The sequence below is a fragment of the Mesitornis unicolor genome, unplaced genomic scaffold (assembly GCF_000695765.1).
Source record: "Mesitornis unicolor isolate BGI_N332 unplaced genomic scaffold, ASM69576v1 scaffold1788, whole genome shotgun sequence".
Lineage (NCBI taxonomy): Eukaryota > Metazoa > Chordata > Aves > Mesitornithiformes > Mesitornithidae > Mesitornis > Mesitornis unicolor.
Window position 1 is genome coordinate 1 of NW_010199564.1, and position 14,873 is coordinate 14,873.

General features: G+C 37.2%; 2 protein-coding genes across 2 annotated transcripts in view; one reads left to right on the top strand and one right to left on the bottom strand.

Annotated features, from left to right (window-relative positions):
* Positions 1-1,984: 1,984 nt before the first annotated feature.
* GTPBP6 (GTP binding protein 6 (putative)) lies at positions 1,985-10,022 on the top strand (the record flags this gene model as incomplete). The annotated part of the gene is made up of 9 exons (XM_010189472.1): positions 1,985-2,122; positions 2,550-2,620; positions 4,212-4,342; positions 5,075-5,145; positions 5,585-5,743; positions 7,091-7,299; positions 8,658-8,806; positions 9,082-9,234; positions 9,721-10,022. Coding segments are annotated over 9 exons (1,223 nt in total), but the record flags the coding sequence as incomplete, so codon positions are not given.
* Positions 10,023-12,218: 2,196 nt separating this feature from the next.
* PLCXD1 (phosphatidylinositol-specific phospholipase C, X domain containing 1) overlaps positions 12,219-14,873 on the bottom strand; it is a 13,479-nt gene continuing 10,824 nt past the window's right edge. The window contains exons 5-6 of the mRNA XM_010189468.1: positions 13,321-13,504; positions 12,219-12,508 (exon numbers count right to left, since the gene is read on the bottom strand). Of these exons, the coding sequence (XP_010187770.1) occupies positions 12,219-12,508; positions 13,321-13,504 (474 nt within the window). The remainder of the gene's footprint in view (positions 12,509-13,320; positions 13,505-14,873) is intronic.

Sequence of the window (14,873 nt, forward strand, 5' to 3'; positions counted from 1 at the left end):
ATTAACGCCTCCCCGCGGGTCCCGCCAGCCAGTCGCTGGTTCTCCTTGCCCGCGTTGCTTCTTGGTTCCCTCCTGTGGCAGAGCTGGAAGGTCCGCAGGGCCGCATTTGGGGAAGGGGCGCCAGTGGTGCGTAAGAGACACGTTCTTACAGTCATAAAAGTACAAAATCGAAAGTCAAGAGTATAAAGCCATAGAATGGTTTGGGCTGAAAGGGACCTTAAAGGCAGGGACACCTCCCACTAGACCAGGCTGCTCAGTAGATGAAAAGGTCAAGGTTTTCTTCTTTGATAACTTTTTAGAGGGAGTATGGTGTCAGTGACTCTTCACAGATTGGTGCTTTTGAGTTTTCTTTCACATTAACTTTGGATCTTAGGAAACCCACTCAGTGCATAGTATTCAGCTCACTTAAGGAAGCAGCCAGGTTTCCCCTGTATTAGCCGAATGTTGATATCCTTCAGCCTTCGATTGTGCTATCTGGCCAGGTGGGCAGGAGTCCTTCAGCCTTAGGCTTACCCAGATGTTTGTTGGCTGAAGAGCAGGAATACTCTCCTGTCCATAGAAGAGAATGTGGTGAAGATGAGGTCCTGTGTAATTGTCCTCTTGTGGACATGAAGATGCACCTTTGTGTAGTTACATGGAGATAGAGTTGCCAGTAATTCCTTTATGAGGACCTTAATCAGCATTGCTATTCTTCACTTTCCCGCAGAAATCCTTGTAGCTAGCCAATACATATGCATTAGCATGCATGCTTAAGGTGAATGATGAATTTTATGTTGTTTCTCCAAACACTTCTCTACTCAGTTGTAATAGAATGGAGTAAGCATTTTGTAAGTTAGTTTTATATGTATATGTCAATTTACATATGATACTTCTTGTATTCAAGTGTATTATGCAATGGACATAAATACTATTTAGTTTTATTAGTGCTGCTAATTATAACAAATTGTCACATTGCAGAATAAAGTTTGTAACCTTTTCAGAATTTCCATAAGCATTCCCATTCTACAACTGAAAAAAAAAAATACAAAGGCACCTTCCTGTCCAGACATACAAAAGAATAGCAGTGATCCCTTTCCATTTATTTAGGCCCTCCAGATGAAGAGCCTGAAGTCTGAACAAATGTTTTGGAATGATTGCTGAAACACCACAGGTACAGCAGAAAATATCTGCATTTCATAAGGAACACAGTGAGGAGAAAGGATCATGGTTATCTATAAAAATATATTACCTTTTGGACCATGGTAACCTATTTATTATGTCAGTGATGTTTTGCTATCTAGAGAAGGCTGACATTTGTTATGAAGAGGATCATATTCCTATTTCATGAATCAAAACAGGATTTACTGATATGCCCATGTAGTCTGTGTGATTTCTTGAAGTCCTCAAAAATCAGTGCTTTACCTTGTAGACATTTGGGTTTGGTTTGTTTGGGTTTTTTTTTTAAGTGACTGATGAACCAGAATACAGGAATGGGATCTGCTGGTTTTCGCAAGTCATAAACCAGTGTGAGTCCTTTATGAAAAAGTACCAGTGAAGTCAGCAGCAGAATGTGCTGTGTTAGTAATGCTTTAAATATTGCCCTAAACCAGCAATGAATTAATCACGTTAGGTTTTGCTCATCTGAAATAACAGAATTTATTTTCCCACTAATTATTCATTACACTTGATGAGGCAGAAAGCTTGGTAATTTCTTTGCTGACAATACAATTAAAAATTATTCTAAATCAACAACCACAGAAATAATTTGTACTGGCAGAAAGATGCTTTGTGTGGTAAAATTGCACCAACTAAAAGTTTAATTATTCTGATTAGAGGTAAGACATTTTGCTTCTTGAGCTACTGATTAAAAGAAATACACTAGTAGAATTTCAGTGTAGCTTAGTCTTTCCCAGTTCAAGCCCATACTATAGTTCTTGGAAATCTGAGCAAAGTTATGTTAGTATATGATATCTTTTTTTGTTTTTGTCTGTGTGTGTTCCTAAAGCTGAATTACAGATTGCTGAAGCCGTTGCTCTTGTCGATACCCTTCAGGACTGGACTGTTTTAGATAAAATAATTATTCCTACAAAAAATCCTGACAAGAAATTTATTTTTGGAAAAGGAAACTTTCAGGTTTTGACAGGTAAGGACTGAGATTTTTCAGCACTGCATCATTCCAAATAGAAGACTTCTGCAACTGAACTGTTTTAAGATAGGTGTGAAAGCTGAAGTGAGAGAGAATTTTGTTTATCTATTATGCAGGTTTGCAAACAAATTTCAAAGAACTTTTTTAAGGTCACAAAAACAACACAGAATAGAAATAACCCATGCTAACTGAAAATGTGTGAGGCAGCTTAATCCATACATTTATGTGATTAACATAAGTGAAACTGGCAGCTGTTTTACATAGTACTAAAGAAGTGCAAATAGAACTGTTCTGAGAATAAAGAATATGATGCCATCTGATATTTTGAGCATTCTGCTCGGTGCGAAATGGCTTTATATTCTGTATATTTTTTAAAAGAGAGTTGACATTTAACACTATTTTGTAATGGTTATCCGTCTTTTAGAAAAGATTAAAAAATTGCCCAATGTGACAGCTGTCTTCATGAATGTGGAAAGACTATCTTCACTAACAAAGGTAATTAAATGTCAAATCATATTCTTTACGTGAGTATTGTTTGAAAGCTATTGATGTTATGAGAAGTAAGGTTGGTTATGACTCTGAATATATTTGCAAATAATAATATATGAAGCCACTTGGACAGAATTGTCTTGAAAGGTAACAATTCCTGTTACATTTGTCCAGTTGATATCATGTGCTTCCAGCTCTCATGCATTAAATTTTCCAGCAGCCTAGTAGCCATTTATTATAGTCTTCTGCTTCTGCTTTTGCTACTAGCTCTACTTAAAATGTTGGGAAAGTTACTCAGGGTCTTTTTCACAAACCAGAAGTGATAGCACAGCTTTTGTTATGAGGAATGCCACTGTTTTGGATTAGCTGTATGCACAAGTTTCTATGCCTATATGAACAGTATATTTATTTTCCTGTAGTTCTGTGGATGCTGTAGGGTACTTTGAATATGAAATTCAAAGCAGGCTTATATTTGAATGTTTCAAATATTTAAACTTTAATTCCGAAACCTTAAAAAGAAACCATATTTTAAATGGATGGATTATGTTGAGAGGAGCATGCTTCACCTTATTTTTAACACTGGCTGTAAAACAACTAGTGGATGGACTGTAGATGCTCTTTGAGATGCTTAGACAAACTGAAATAAATACTTTTTAGGTTTTTTGCATCTACAGCATCATGCAGGGTGTAAAATGCCTGCAAAATCTGCAAGCAAATATTAATGCTTTCCTGGTAGCTTTGAATGCTTTCCCTGATTACAAAATGAACAGAGGTGGTAAATATCTCTAATAGGTAGTTATTTTGAACACTTCGATTTATTGATAAAATGGAAGTTGAAAATGTTTCATTTCAATTTCCTAGCTTTTATTCCCTAATTTCTGGTTCTAGTACTACTTTTAGTACTAGATTTGCTTAAAAAAAATCACAAATCTAGATCTTAACTGTTTAAGTAATCTTAACAGGATTAATTCAAGACAGTGTTTGAGAACATGTATGAAATACAGGCATTCTGGATTTTAGGGATGGCAGAGGGGGGACTACTGCGTATTTTAAGTGTCCTTTGCTGAATCAGAGCAAGGAAGGGTGAAGGGGTTTTTTGGATTTTGGTTGGTTGGGGGTTTTTAAGTATTTTGTGAAAAGCTGGTTATGAAATAATTTTCCTGCCTTCCTCTCTTTCTACTTTTTTATTTTTATAATGTTTTTTTCTTTTCCTGTGTTACCCCTATCCTTTCCTATACCAGCACTTCATAATTATATTTTTGCAAGGACTCAGCTACTGAGTTTCTTGATTCTGAGAGAGGCTCTGAGAGCTGTCATCAGAATCCACTAAAGGCCATGGAAGGATTCTTGCAGACTTGAATGAGCTAGACATAAAGTTCTACCTTCTAAACGCTCTTTTTCACCTTTCCTCGTGGTCGACCAAAATTTGCCTTTCCTTGCTTATAATTGTTACCCATCCACTGAAATGGAGTCCTGAGATCCTCTGAGTTGAGGTGCCTGTCAGCTACCTGTAACTGTAGTGCTGTGTAGGGATTGATCTGCTGATGCTGTGGGCGACCAGAAACATCTGGGTTATTTTTGTCTTACATGGCTAAAGAAAGAACTAGAAGATGCCTGGGGTGTGAAAGTCTTTGACAGATACACAGTTGTACTTCACATTTTTCGCTGTAATGCACGGACCAAAGAAGCAAAACTTCAGATAGCTTTGGCTGAAATTCCCCTTCTCAGGTACCTCGATCTATGCAAATCACATACTGATATTTACCTATTATCGTGGCTATTTCTTTACAGTAACAAAAATGGTCATACTGTACTGTGAAGAAAAATGACACAGTTTCAGTGCTTGCATAGTATGCTCAATGTTTGATTAGAACATAGAAATATTTGCTTTAATGTTATTGTTTTCAGCTGCATTGCTGACAAGCAAAACCAGGAAGGGGTCAATAGATAACCTTACAAAATGTATTTCTCATTAAAAGGTCCCAGTTCTTTCTAATGCTAAAGGTGGATTGCAAGAATGTGCAGGAATTGGATATGTTTATCCCCTATATAACATTAACGTGTTTAATAAGGAAAGCTATAAACAAGAAAGATTAAAGGCATTAATTTGTATCTGAATTTTCCACTTTTCTACATTACATTGCATAGAAATATTTTTATGTGGAATTTTATGTGAGTTGTGTGCAGGTATCATAGGCATCTTTGGCTCTCTGAAATTTCAGAATAGCCATTATAATTTGCTAATAAAGTTGCATGACTTTTCAAACCACAGTTGAGGAGCCGGGAAAATCCAGATTTTTTTCACAAGGCCTCTCGCCATGAGCAGGTTTTATTTAGAGCTCTGTCATTTAGTGGTTTTATTTGTACTATTAAAATCACTGCTGCTTCACATCTGTTAGGCATTTTAGGCTAGCTTGACTAAAGGAAATTGCTTCTAATTAACTGTTAGTCTACTGCCAGGTCAAATCTGAAAAATGAGGTGTCTCAGCTAGATCAGCAGAGAGGTGGATCAAGATACATCATGGGCTCAGGTAAAGTCTAAATATCCTCCTGAATCTGAGGATTTTTTTTTCTCCATTGCCTTTAAACAGATGTAATTAAATCTTATTTTATTTGGAGGAGACCATGAGGAAAAACTGTTTGTGCTCTGCATCTAATTAAGTGAATGTACAAAAATCAATTGGAAAGTAACTTAAAGTTTTGATCTGTACTGGCTCAGTAAGTGGCCATGAACAGACTATTTGCTGCCAAGGGTTTTACTGTAAGTGTACATGGTTATTCTAGAGTGCTTAGCGTATGTTTTAATAATCACTTATCACTCTAACTCTTAGGCAAGAATGCATCATTTTAGTTGCTTATTTATAACTGCATATGCCCTGGTGCTAACTCACTTGATTTCCAAATACACAACATTAGGTTTACTGTTTCTCTGGTAGACTCCTCTGCTAATTATTCATTTGTGTTTTTTAGGTGAAACATTCATGGAGACACAGAATCGTGTCTTGAGAGAAAAAGAACTTAAAATTAGAAGTGCCCTGGAGAAACTAAGAAGAAAAAGGTCTTTACTTAGAACTCAGCGCAGAAAACGCGAGTTTCCGATTATCTCAGTAATGGGCTACACTAATTGTGGTAAGCAAAAACTCATGAAATTGTAACACAGCAGAGCTTACGTTGTCTAATTTTTAATTAGAAACTCTAGCTAGAATCTCATTTCAGTGTGAACAGGCTTCGTATTTTAATTAGTTTTTAAAATGTGTAATGAATACATGTCAATTAGGATATAGTTAGGAGAGCAAATGATGCTTATTGTAGTTAGATTTTTATTTCCCCTCCCCCAGTCTTTAAGACGTGTTTTGGAGAAATGCCTAGCACCTATTGTGCCGAAAGGATTTTACATATAGTGCTGAAGACTTTAGTGCTAGTGTCCCTTTATATGTATTCTTATTACTTGATCAGAATGGGTGGAGAAAAGCACCAGGGTGTTTAGATCACTGGCAAGGCCTGAGGCATAGGAGGAAAATTCAGGAGACTTGGCAGTTGATCTGAGAAATGTTGTTGAGAAGCACTGTAGCTTTTCTTTGATTAATATAGAGTGTTCTGAGATGTGTTCATAAGAGAATCTAAATAAAGCTAAAGGGCTTTTTTCCTATTCTTTTCTATAGCTTACACAAGTGAATTTGTATACAGGGCATAAATAGCCTTTGGACTTGACACTTCTTCTCAGGTTACATTTTAAGACTCTTTCATTTTATTGTTCAACATCTTTATAAAAACAGACTTACCTTGCACTAATTTTACTGTCAATTATATAGTCAAGGATCTGGATTACGCCACATGTTTTTATTAGATGCCATACTTCTGTACTATTAAAACTGAAGCTTAAAGAAAACATATATGTTGCAATTTTGTATGCATAATATAAATACTTTAACCAGGATATATACTGAGCACTTCAATAACTAAATTCCATGAAATATTCACCGAGTAAAAAATTGTCTCTAGTATTACGTTCATGACGTAACACCCAATGAAAGTATAAACCTAATAAGCTACATATTACTAGAACCTCTGATTATTATTGGATTTAAAAAGTACATATTGAATTGTTTTATTCGACAGCAGAAGGACAGAGGAGTGTGTAAGTGTATGCTTCCTAATGCTGTCATGGCAGTGCCCTTCAGACAGTCTTGGAGGTGAGAGGCGTGAGTCACTTTGCAGAACAGTTCAGTCTTTGATCATCTTCGGATTTCACAACATAGCTTCCAGATGTGGCCTTAAGTCCAATTCTGAGCTATAAAAGTTAAGACTGTCTTTGGATTTCCTAACATCATGGAGATAAGTAATCATAGACTAGATTTAAATTTGTGAAATAGATCTGAAAAGATACGTTACATCATACAACTCACCTGAGCCTTGCCAATTAAATTTTACTTGAAACAAGCCATTAAAATCTTGCGCTTTTTTTTCTTTAATTAGGAAAAACTACCTTGATCAAAGCCTTGACTGGGGAAGCAGGACTTCAACCCAGAGATCAGCTGTTTGCCACTCTGGATATTACAGCCCATGCTGGCTATCTGCCCTCGCATATGACAGTTATTTATGTTGACACTATTGGGTTTCTGACTGATCTTCCACATAATCTGGTTGAGTCCTTTTCAGCTACATTAGAAGAAGTGGCTTACTCAGTAAGTAACTGACTATAAGAATTGAGAAATCAAATTAATTTCCTTTAAGATAATCCACATGCCTTCAAAAAAGGGGAAGTTAATTGGCATGCTGTTCGTGGTGAAGTATCTGGCTGACTATAGTAGTCTCCTAAGATAATGAAGTAAATACCTTACCATAAGCCAATTTTCTGACACTTGAAATTATGCAGACTGTATAGATATTAAGACATTTCTGAAGGGGTTTATTTGGAGTCTGTGTCATTATTCATTACATATAAACCAGATAAATCAGATTATGCTGATTAAATATAAAAACCCCTAAACAGTACATCAGAATAAGTTGAGGCTAGCTTTCTTGAGAGTTAAAAATGAAGTGATCTGATTTTAACTTAAGTTTTCCTATTGCACTAAAAGTGGGTGACTGTGATGTGGTGCAGTCAGCATGTAATAAACATAAATTTTTTCCATTCATTTTCTCATTATTTTACTGGGTTATAGCAAAGTGTAAAGCTCCATATACTCAGGCATTTAAATGAAATGCTTGTATCATCAATAAAGGTAATGAAATTCAGTGGTAGCTACATGCTGGAATGCCCCTGAGGATTGGATTCTTCTCCATGTAATAATAGGACTTTAAAAGCTGTCTGCAACTATCCTGTTTCTCTCTTATTCTGAAGTGTTAAATGAAAGGCAAGAAATTTACTTCTAATTAATTTTCAGAAGTTCGAAGCAGTATCTTGTGCAAAGATGATGAAACATTTTGAATGCAAATATTTAATTTGGTCGCTTGGTTTTTATCATGGCAAATATGTTCTTGTACGTGCTTGAAACTGTTAAGTTCCGTATAAAGGTTTTTAAGTGAAGCACCAGTAATAGTATCTCGGGAGCTAAGAATAAGGGAGAATCTTCTGGATTTTTAGTGTAAAAATAGAATTACAAGTTACATGAGGGCTTTTTCCCTATTTTTGAAACATTTTTTCAGGCATTACTCTTCTAAAATGTTATTAGAGTTTACTTTTCTCCAGTATTTTTGAAGCCTTATTGTTAGACAGCCTTGGCTTTGAAAAATTAGGTCAGTGGTTATTTGAAATGTGAATTCTGTAGCTAGCTTGATTGACAGGGTTTGTTTCAGGCATGTTGCAGGCAATTCATACTGTGAAGGACTAAGCTGCTACATATTTTCTTTCATCATGGTACTATAAGCAGTATTGGTTTAATACTGGTTTAGTAGTTAATTTTACAGTGTTAACCTGCCAGTGTATTATCGAATGGATAGGAAAGTATCTTATATGAATTAGCAATGTGAAAATAGCATAAAGTCCCTTGAACCTGGTATGTTTCACTAAACAACTGTCTTGTATATTAATACTTGCTAGGATCTAATAATTCATGTGAGGGATATTACTCATCCAGAAACTGTCCTCCAGAAAGCAACTGTTCTATCAGTTCTGAAGAATTTGAATATTCCCAGCCATTTATTGGACTCGATGGTAGAAGTTCATAACAAAGTGGATTTGATAGAAAGGTAAGCAGGAGATGCTTTTTAATTCTTAGTCTAGAAAATAACTCCCACACTTCTGAATACATTTAATAGTGTTTCTCAATCTTTTACATATGAAACTATGGTCTTAAAAAGAATTAATTATATTTTAATGACAAAAGAAATCCCTTGAGTCATACAAGAAGTGGCCTCTGTAGGAAGGTGCCAGTATAAATTAACATAGTTAAATTGTCCGTGCTTGGAGTATTTTCACAACTTAACCTTCCTGAGCAAATGTGCTGGCAATTGTTACCTTTCAGGTATAAACCCACTGAAGAAAATGCTTTAGCCATTTCTGCTCTGCGTGGACATGGTTTAGAAGAGCTGAAAGAAGAAATAGAGAAAAAAGTTTTGACAGCAACAGGGAAGAAGATTCTGACAGTTCATGTCAACTTAGAGGGACCTCAGCTAAGGTAAATTATTTTTAATTGCAAGAAGGACATGGAGAAATATGAAACTCTTAGTTTTGCATGTGTTAAAATTTCCAGGTCTTTTGTACCATACTGATTTTAATCTGCATTAAGATTTACAGTGATAATTATCAAAGTTCTCTGACCTACTGAGAAAAAAATAACCCTGTTGGAGAGTCTGCTTCTGAAAGCGTCCTTTGTAGAGCTCTGTGTGTTAGTACCGTAAAACATAGAATCATTAAGTTTGGAAGAGAGCTCTAAGATCCTGAAGTCCAACCATCAATCTGCCACTACATGCCCACTAAACCATGTCCTGAAAACACTATACCTTATTTCCAAAGAGCAAGTAGCAAATGAAAAGTTAAGTGAAGTGCTGCATGTTTTAAAGTGTTAAGTTACCTAGACTGGAACATGTTGACCTAAAATAAGGATCACGTTTTATGCAGTATGCCACGCCTTTAAGATGCTAATATGCTTTTACTTTTACAGTTGGCTCTATAAAGAAGCAACAGTTCAGGAAGTAGAAGTCATGCCTGAAGATGGCACAGCCAAGGTGAAGGTGATAATCGGCAACTCTGCTTTTGGCAAATATAAAAACCTCTTTCCTAGCAGTCAGATTTTTATGCCATGAAACTGCCTCCTTTTCTAGGAAAAGAAACTGATCTCATTAAGAGGATGTGAAATTAAGTTAATGATGTGTTATTACACAGTTTGATGTTTTTGACACATTTTAGAAATGGACACTGTTTCAGAAAACTTCTGTTTGGAAACAAGAGCTTTGAGCTTCACTCGATCAGCAAGTGCAAGGACAGCACTATATTATTAATATTAAAACAGTTGTTGGCAATAAGCTGTGAAACTCAAACAAATGGAAATCACTGGATGGTATCTAAATTAACCTGCAGAAAAGTATTGTTTCTGATATCATGGAAATAAAGCTTTTTACCCTATTTTTTCAGAATAAAACAATATTTATTCTAGTTAAGGTGTCTCAGATCATCCTTGGAAAAGGAAAGTTAGTGAACAAAATGTTGGCTGTGTATGAATCATACAGGTAAGTTCATGCATTCTGCTTGAATACATATTTAAGCAAAATATGTATTACTTACATACTTACATTACTTACTTCAGTAAAGCAAAAACCCCATAATTTGTGTATTTAGGCAATAAATAAAGTCAGCTGTGAACATCTTTTGCCCATACAGTTTTCTTGCCTACAGTAATTTATCCACAATATCTGTTACTGTGTCAATGCTTAAAGAGAAAACATTTGAGGTACAGCAAACCATGGATTGTGTGTGAAATTATTTCACAAAAAAACCAAACCAAACAAGACAAAAACAAAACCCAAACCTGATCCATTACCTGAGTTATGAATTACTAGTAGGAACCAATAAAACAGTCACGATCACAGAAAGGAGAAGCAAAACTATTTCAGTCCATATTATGCAATGAGATCAGTTTTATTAGGCAGAGTAGTAAGCCACTTGCAGGTACAAAAGATAGGCAGAAAAACATTCTGAGTATATGTAACCGTACTTCATTAAGGTAGTGGCACTAGAAAAATAATCAACACTGAATTGACTGTTCAATATGAAGTAAATAGAGGTAAGAACAAGGATAAAAAGCACTGTAAAAAAGCATTTAGGAAGTCGTCTTTATAAATGGAATGCTTGGCTTTCCACTCCTATGTATTTTGTGATTGCAAGAGACTGAATGAGGAGGTAGCATCTTAGCCTTTCACGCTGAGAAGTCTAGGGTGAGTTTGCTCTTGTCAGGTAGCTGTTGATTTCAAACTTCTGCAAACACCTGCTGCAAGCATTAACATCTTGCCAGGCATTTGAACTCAGCTTTTGCATATAAAGTGCATTGAAAAGTGAGGTATATCAATGAAGCTGCATAGTGAACTTTACAGAATGCACATTAGTCCCGATGCTTGCTATTTCTCTTACGTTCATGATCATCTGTTATTGCACAGTTCGTTAAAAAAAATAGAAAACCAGAATTAATATGCAGTGGCGAACAGCATAAAGCCCTTAGTTTTTACATAAGAAAAAATACTTACTGAGAGGAAAAACAACTATAGAGCTACTGAAATAGGTAAATAAAAGATCAGTTGTGAAACCCCAAATGGGCATGGCAGAAGCCAAGAATCTGTATTTTTAGAGCAGTCTTGAGTTTAGCTAAGGAATTAGTTTACTATGTGTTTATTTTCAATGTAAAGCATATTTTGGCAGCACCTAACAAAACATTTCATTACCACAGACAAAACTGTCTAGAGGCCTAGTTTTGGTATCTTAATCACTGCAGAACTGGCATGAATGATACAAGAATGTGTATTCAAATACACATACCTCTTAAAAATCATGATTTTGTGACTGCCCTGTTGGTGAAGTGGCTTACAGCTGATACTCATCACACAACAGTACAGCTAGTTCTAGATCTCTAATGTTAGTGGTGTATACATTAAAATCTTGAGAAATAGGATTGTCAATACAGTATCTCTCATATATCAAAAATATTTTTAAACTGTTCCTTTTGTGTGTCAAAAAAAACCAAACAACAAAACAGAAAAGTTGATATAAAAGAGAGACTGAGAATTGGGGTTGCAAGTAGTGCAGAGTATCTTTACAATTGTAAGAAGGATAAAATCTTATCACAAAATAATCTGTGCAGCTACTGACATATATCTCCTTCTTGCTCGTATGTAGAATAAAAATAATATTAGGTTCTTGGCACTGTCAATATTGCCAGCTGCTACAGAATCTAAGCACCTCCAAATAAATCACACCTACACTGTAATTCTCTAAACACTTCAGCAAGGTCTACCTGCTCACTTTTCTGTGGAAAGGCCTTGAAACCCAGATGCTGTGCTTACAGAGCCTTTAAAACATCCCTGGTTTAAGTTAACTGGACCTTTACGAGATCCAGGATGTTCAAACCAGGACACAATAAATGCAGACAAAGCCTTTTCAGCTTTTCACAGATTAAGTTGAGAATGAAATGCTTTTTGTTCCAGCCTCTTTACTTTGACAGTGTAATGATGGGTTAATTTTTGTGTTAAGTTCTATCACATCTTTGACAAAATCATTGTTTCCTATGAAGTCTCCAGCAATGATGTTAATACATTCTTTCTCTGGTCCTGGATACTGCTGCTTTATCCAGAGTTTCAAGTATGGAAGACTCCGGAGTGTCATTTTCTTCAATGATCCAAATGGGTGTTCGAGAATATACCTTAAGTTTTCAGTAAGGTTAATCCCCGCTACAAAGAATTGTGCTGAAACAAAAATCAGAAGATGACACATTAAATACTCCTTTGAATTGCATTAACTCCAGATCTCGTTCCTCTGGGAATCATTAAAATCCTAACTTTACAATCTTTCTGTATTGTTTCATATCCCTAGAGCTGTTTCAGGAGACTGTCTCCCCTTGTTACAACTGCATGCTCTAGGAAATAGTTATCAAACCAAGCTCAGTTATTGAACTATTCCAGTTTAGGTAAATGAATCAAAGTTATTCATTGCAGACTAAAAATTCTCCACTAATTAGTCCTCCTTTGTAAATTAGGTTTGTTTCTGAAAGGGTTGCTTCCAAATGCTTAGCCTGCTTCCATGACAGACGAGAACACGGTGCAGCTACACGAGTTTTCTTTTGGTGGGGAAGCAGCTCTCCCCTTCATCACCCCACGCATGCACATCACAGAGCTGCATCAGAGGTTATAAACTGAATTTCTCTCAGCTTAGACTACAGCAGCCTGCTTGAGCGCTGCTATTTCCTAATGTAGCTACGGCCTTCACGCACCATTCTTGTAGGGTTTTTTTTTTCACAAGGCTAATGTGCAAGTGAAGCAGTTGCCACAATTTACATAAGTCTATGCCCACACACAAAATGACGCATGTCTTCACTCCACCAAAGACAAATGTTGCGCTCACCTGTGGATGAGCAGAGCACCAAGAAACATGGGTTGTCCCATGCACGAAGCACACATGAAGTGGTTATATCCCGTAATGCTATGAACACCCAATTTCCTATTTGTTTTGCATTGCTGTACCTGCCCCTTGTTTCCTCCGAGCAACTCCCTGTGCCTACCTGGACGGCCCATCCTCTTCATGCTCTCCAAATACTGGATAAGAGCACGAGTGGTGGTTTTGTTTCCCCACCAGTACGGGATCGGGGGCCACAGCTCACAGTGTTTTTGCAGTTCCACACCCTCTTCATACGAGACTATCACCTGATGGCCATGCTGCCACATGGTCCGCAGTGTCGGCACCACCTAAGAGAAAGCATGCCCAGGTTGAAGTCGGCTACACAACAGTGTTCCCAAAGTTCAAATACTGACGTGTGACACCACCTTGGCAGAGTGGCACAGATTCAGTTCAAATAAGGCTTTTAAGTGTACAGCCCTGTAGCTTGTTGACTGAGTTACAAGGCCCAGGGGCAACAGGAGCCTGAGAACTTCAGCGGATTCCTCCTTTCCTTGAACAATTCAGCTATGGTAAAGTACATACAGAATCATAGAATAGTTTGGGTTGGAAGGGACCATAAAGACCATCTCATTCCAAACCCCCTGCCATGGGCAGGGACACCTCCCACTAGAACAGGTTGCTCAAGGTCCCATACAACCTGGCCTCGAACACTTCCAGGGAGGGGGCATCCACAACTTCCTTGGGCAACCTGTGCCAGTGTCTCACCACCCTCACAGTAAAGAATTTCTTCCTCATATTTAGCCTAAATCTACCCTCTTCCAGTTTGAAACCATTATCCCTTGTCCTATCACTACAATCCCTAGTGAACAGTCCCCCTCCATCTTTCCTGTAGGCCCCCTTTAAGTATGGAAGGTCGCTATAAGGTCTGCCCAGAGCTTTCTCTTCTCCAGGCTGAACAACCCAACTCTCTCAGCCTGTCCCCATGGAGGAGGTGCTCCAGCCCTCTGATCATCTTTGTGGCCCTCCTCTGAACCCACTCCAACAGGTCCACATCCCTAAATAACACAGGTCTTACACCTGTGTAACAAGAAACCATGCCCGTGTCGGCCCCTGTGCACACCACTGCTGAAAAAATATGTTGGGAGAGAAAGACAGCTCATTCGGTGAAAGGAGGTAGGAGGGGGGCAAAGCCTTACACCCAGCTGTAGGAATACAGGCATAGAGAAGCAGGAATAATTCTGGGAAATGCCCCACATTGATTCACATTTGTCGCTGTAGACATCAAAGAAAACTGAACTGCTTGAGACTCAGTAAGACTAAATGGAAGTCTTCAAGAGATGTGAATTCTGATTTCTTTAAGTGGAAAGTTTCTGAAACTGGGGTGCCCCATATATTTGGAATTGAGAGAGGGGAAGACTTGAGTCAGAAACCTTCTCAGACGGACAGATAGACTGAAACAGGTCTGTTAAATTTAAGTGTTTCAATATGAAAAGAAATTTTCTAATTCTCAAAAGTTACCATCAGACAGAACTGAGGCCCTCTGATTAGTCTTATTTGCAAAACAAACATACTTAACAAGTATTGGGGTTTGTTTAAGAATGTTGCAGTTAAGCTGTGGCTGTTGCTTATGAAAAGGAAATGGTGCTGTAAGAGCCAAAAAAAAAAAGCCATCAGAAATGTGTACATGAGCACAGGTGCTTTTTCTGCAAACAAAGC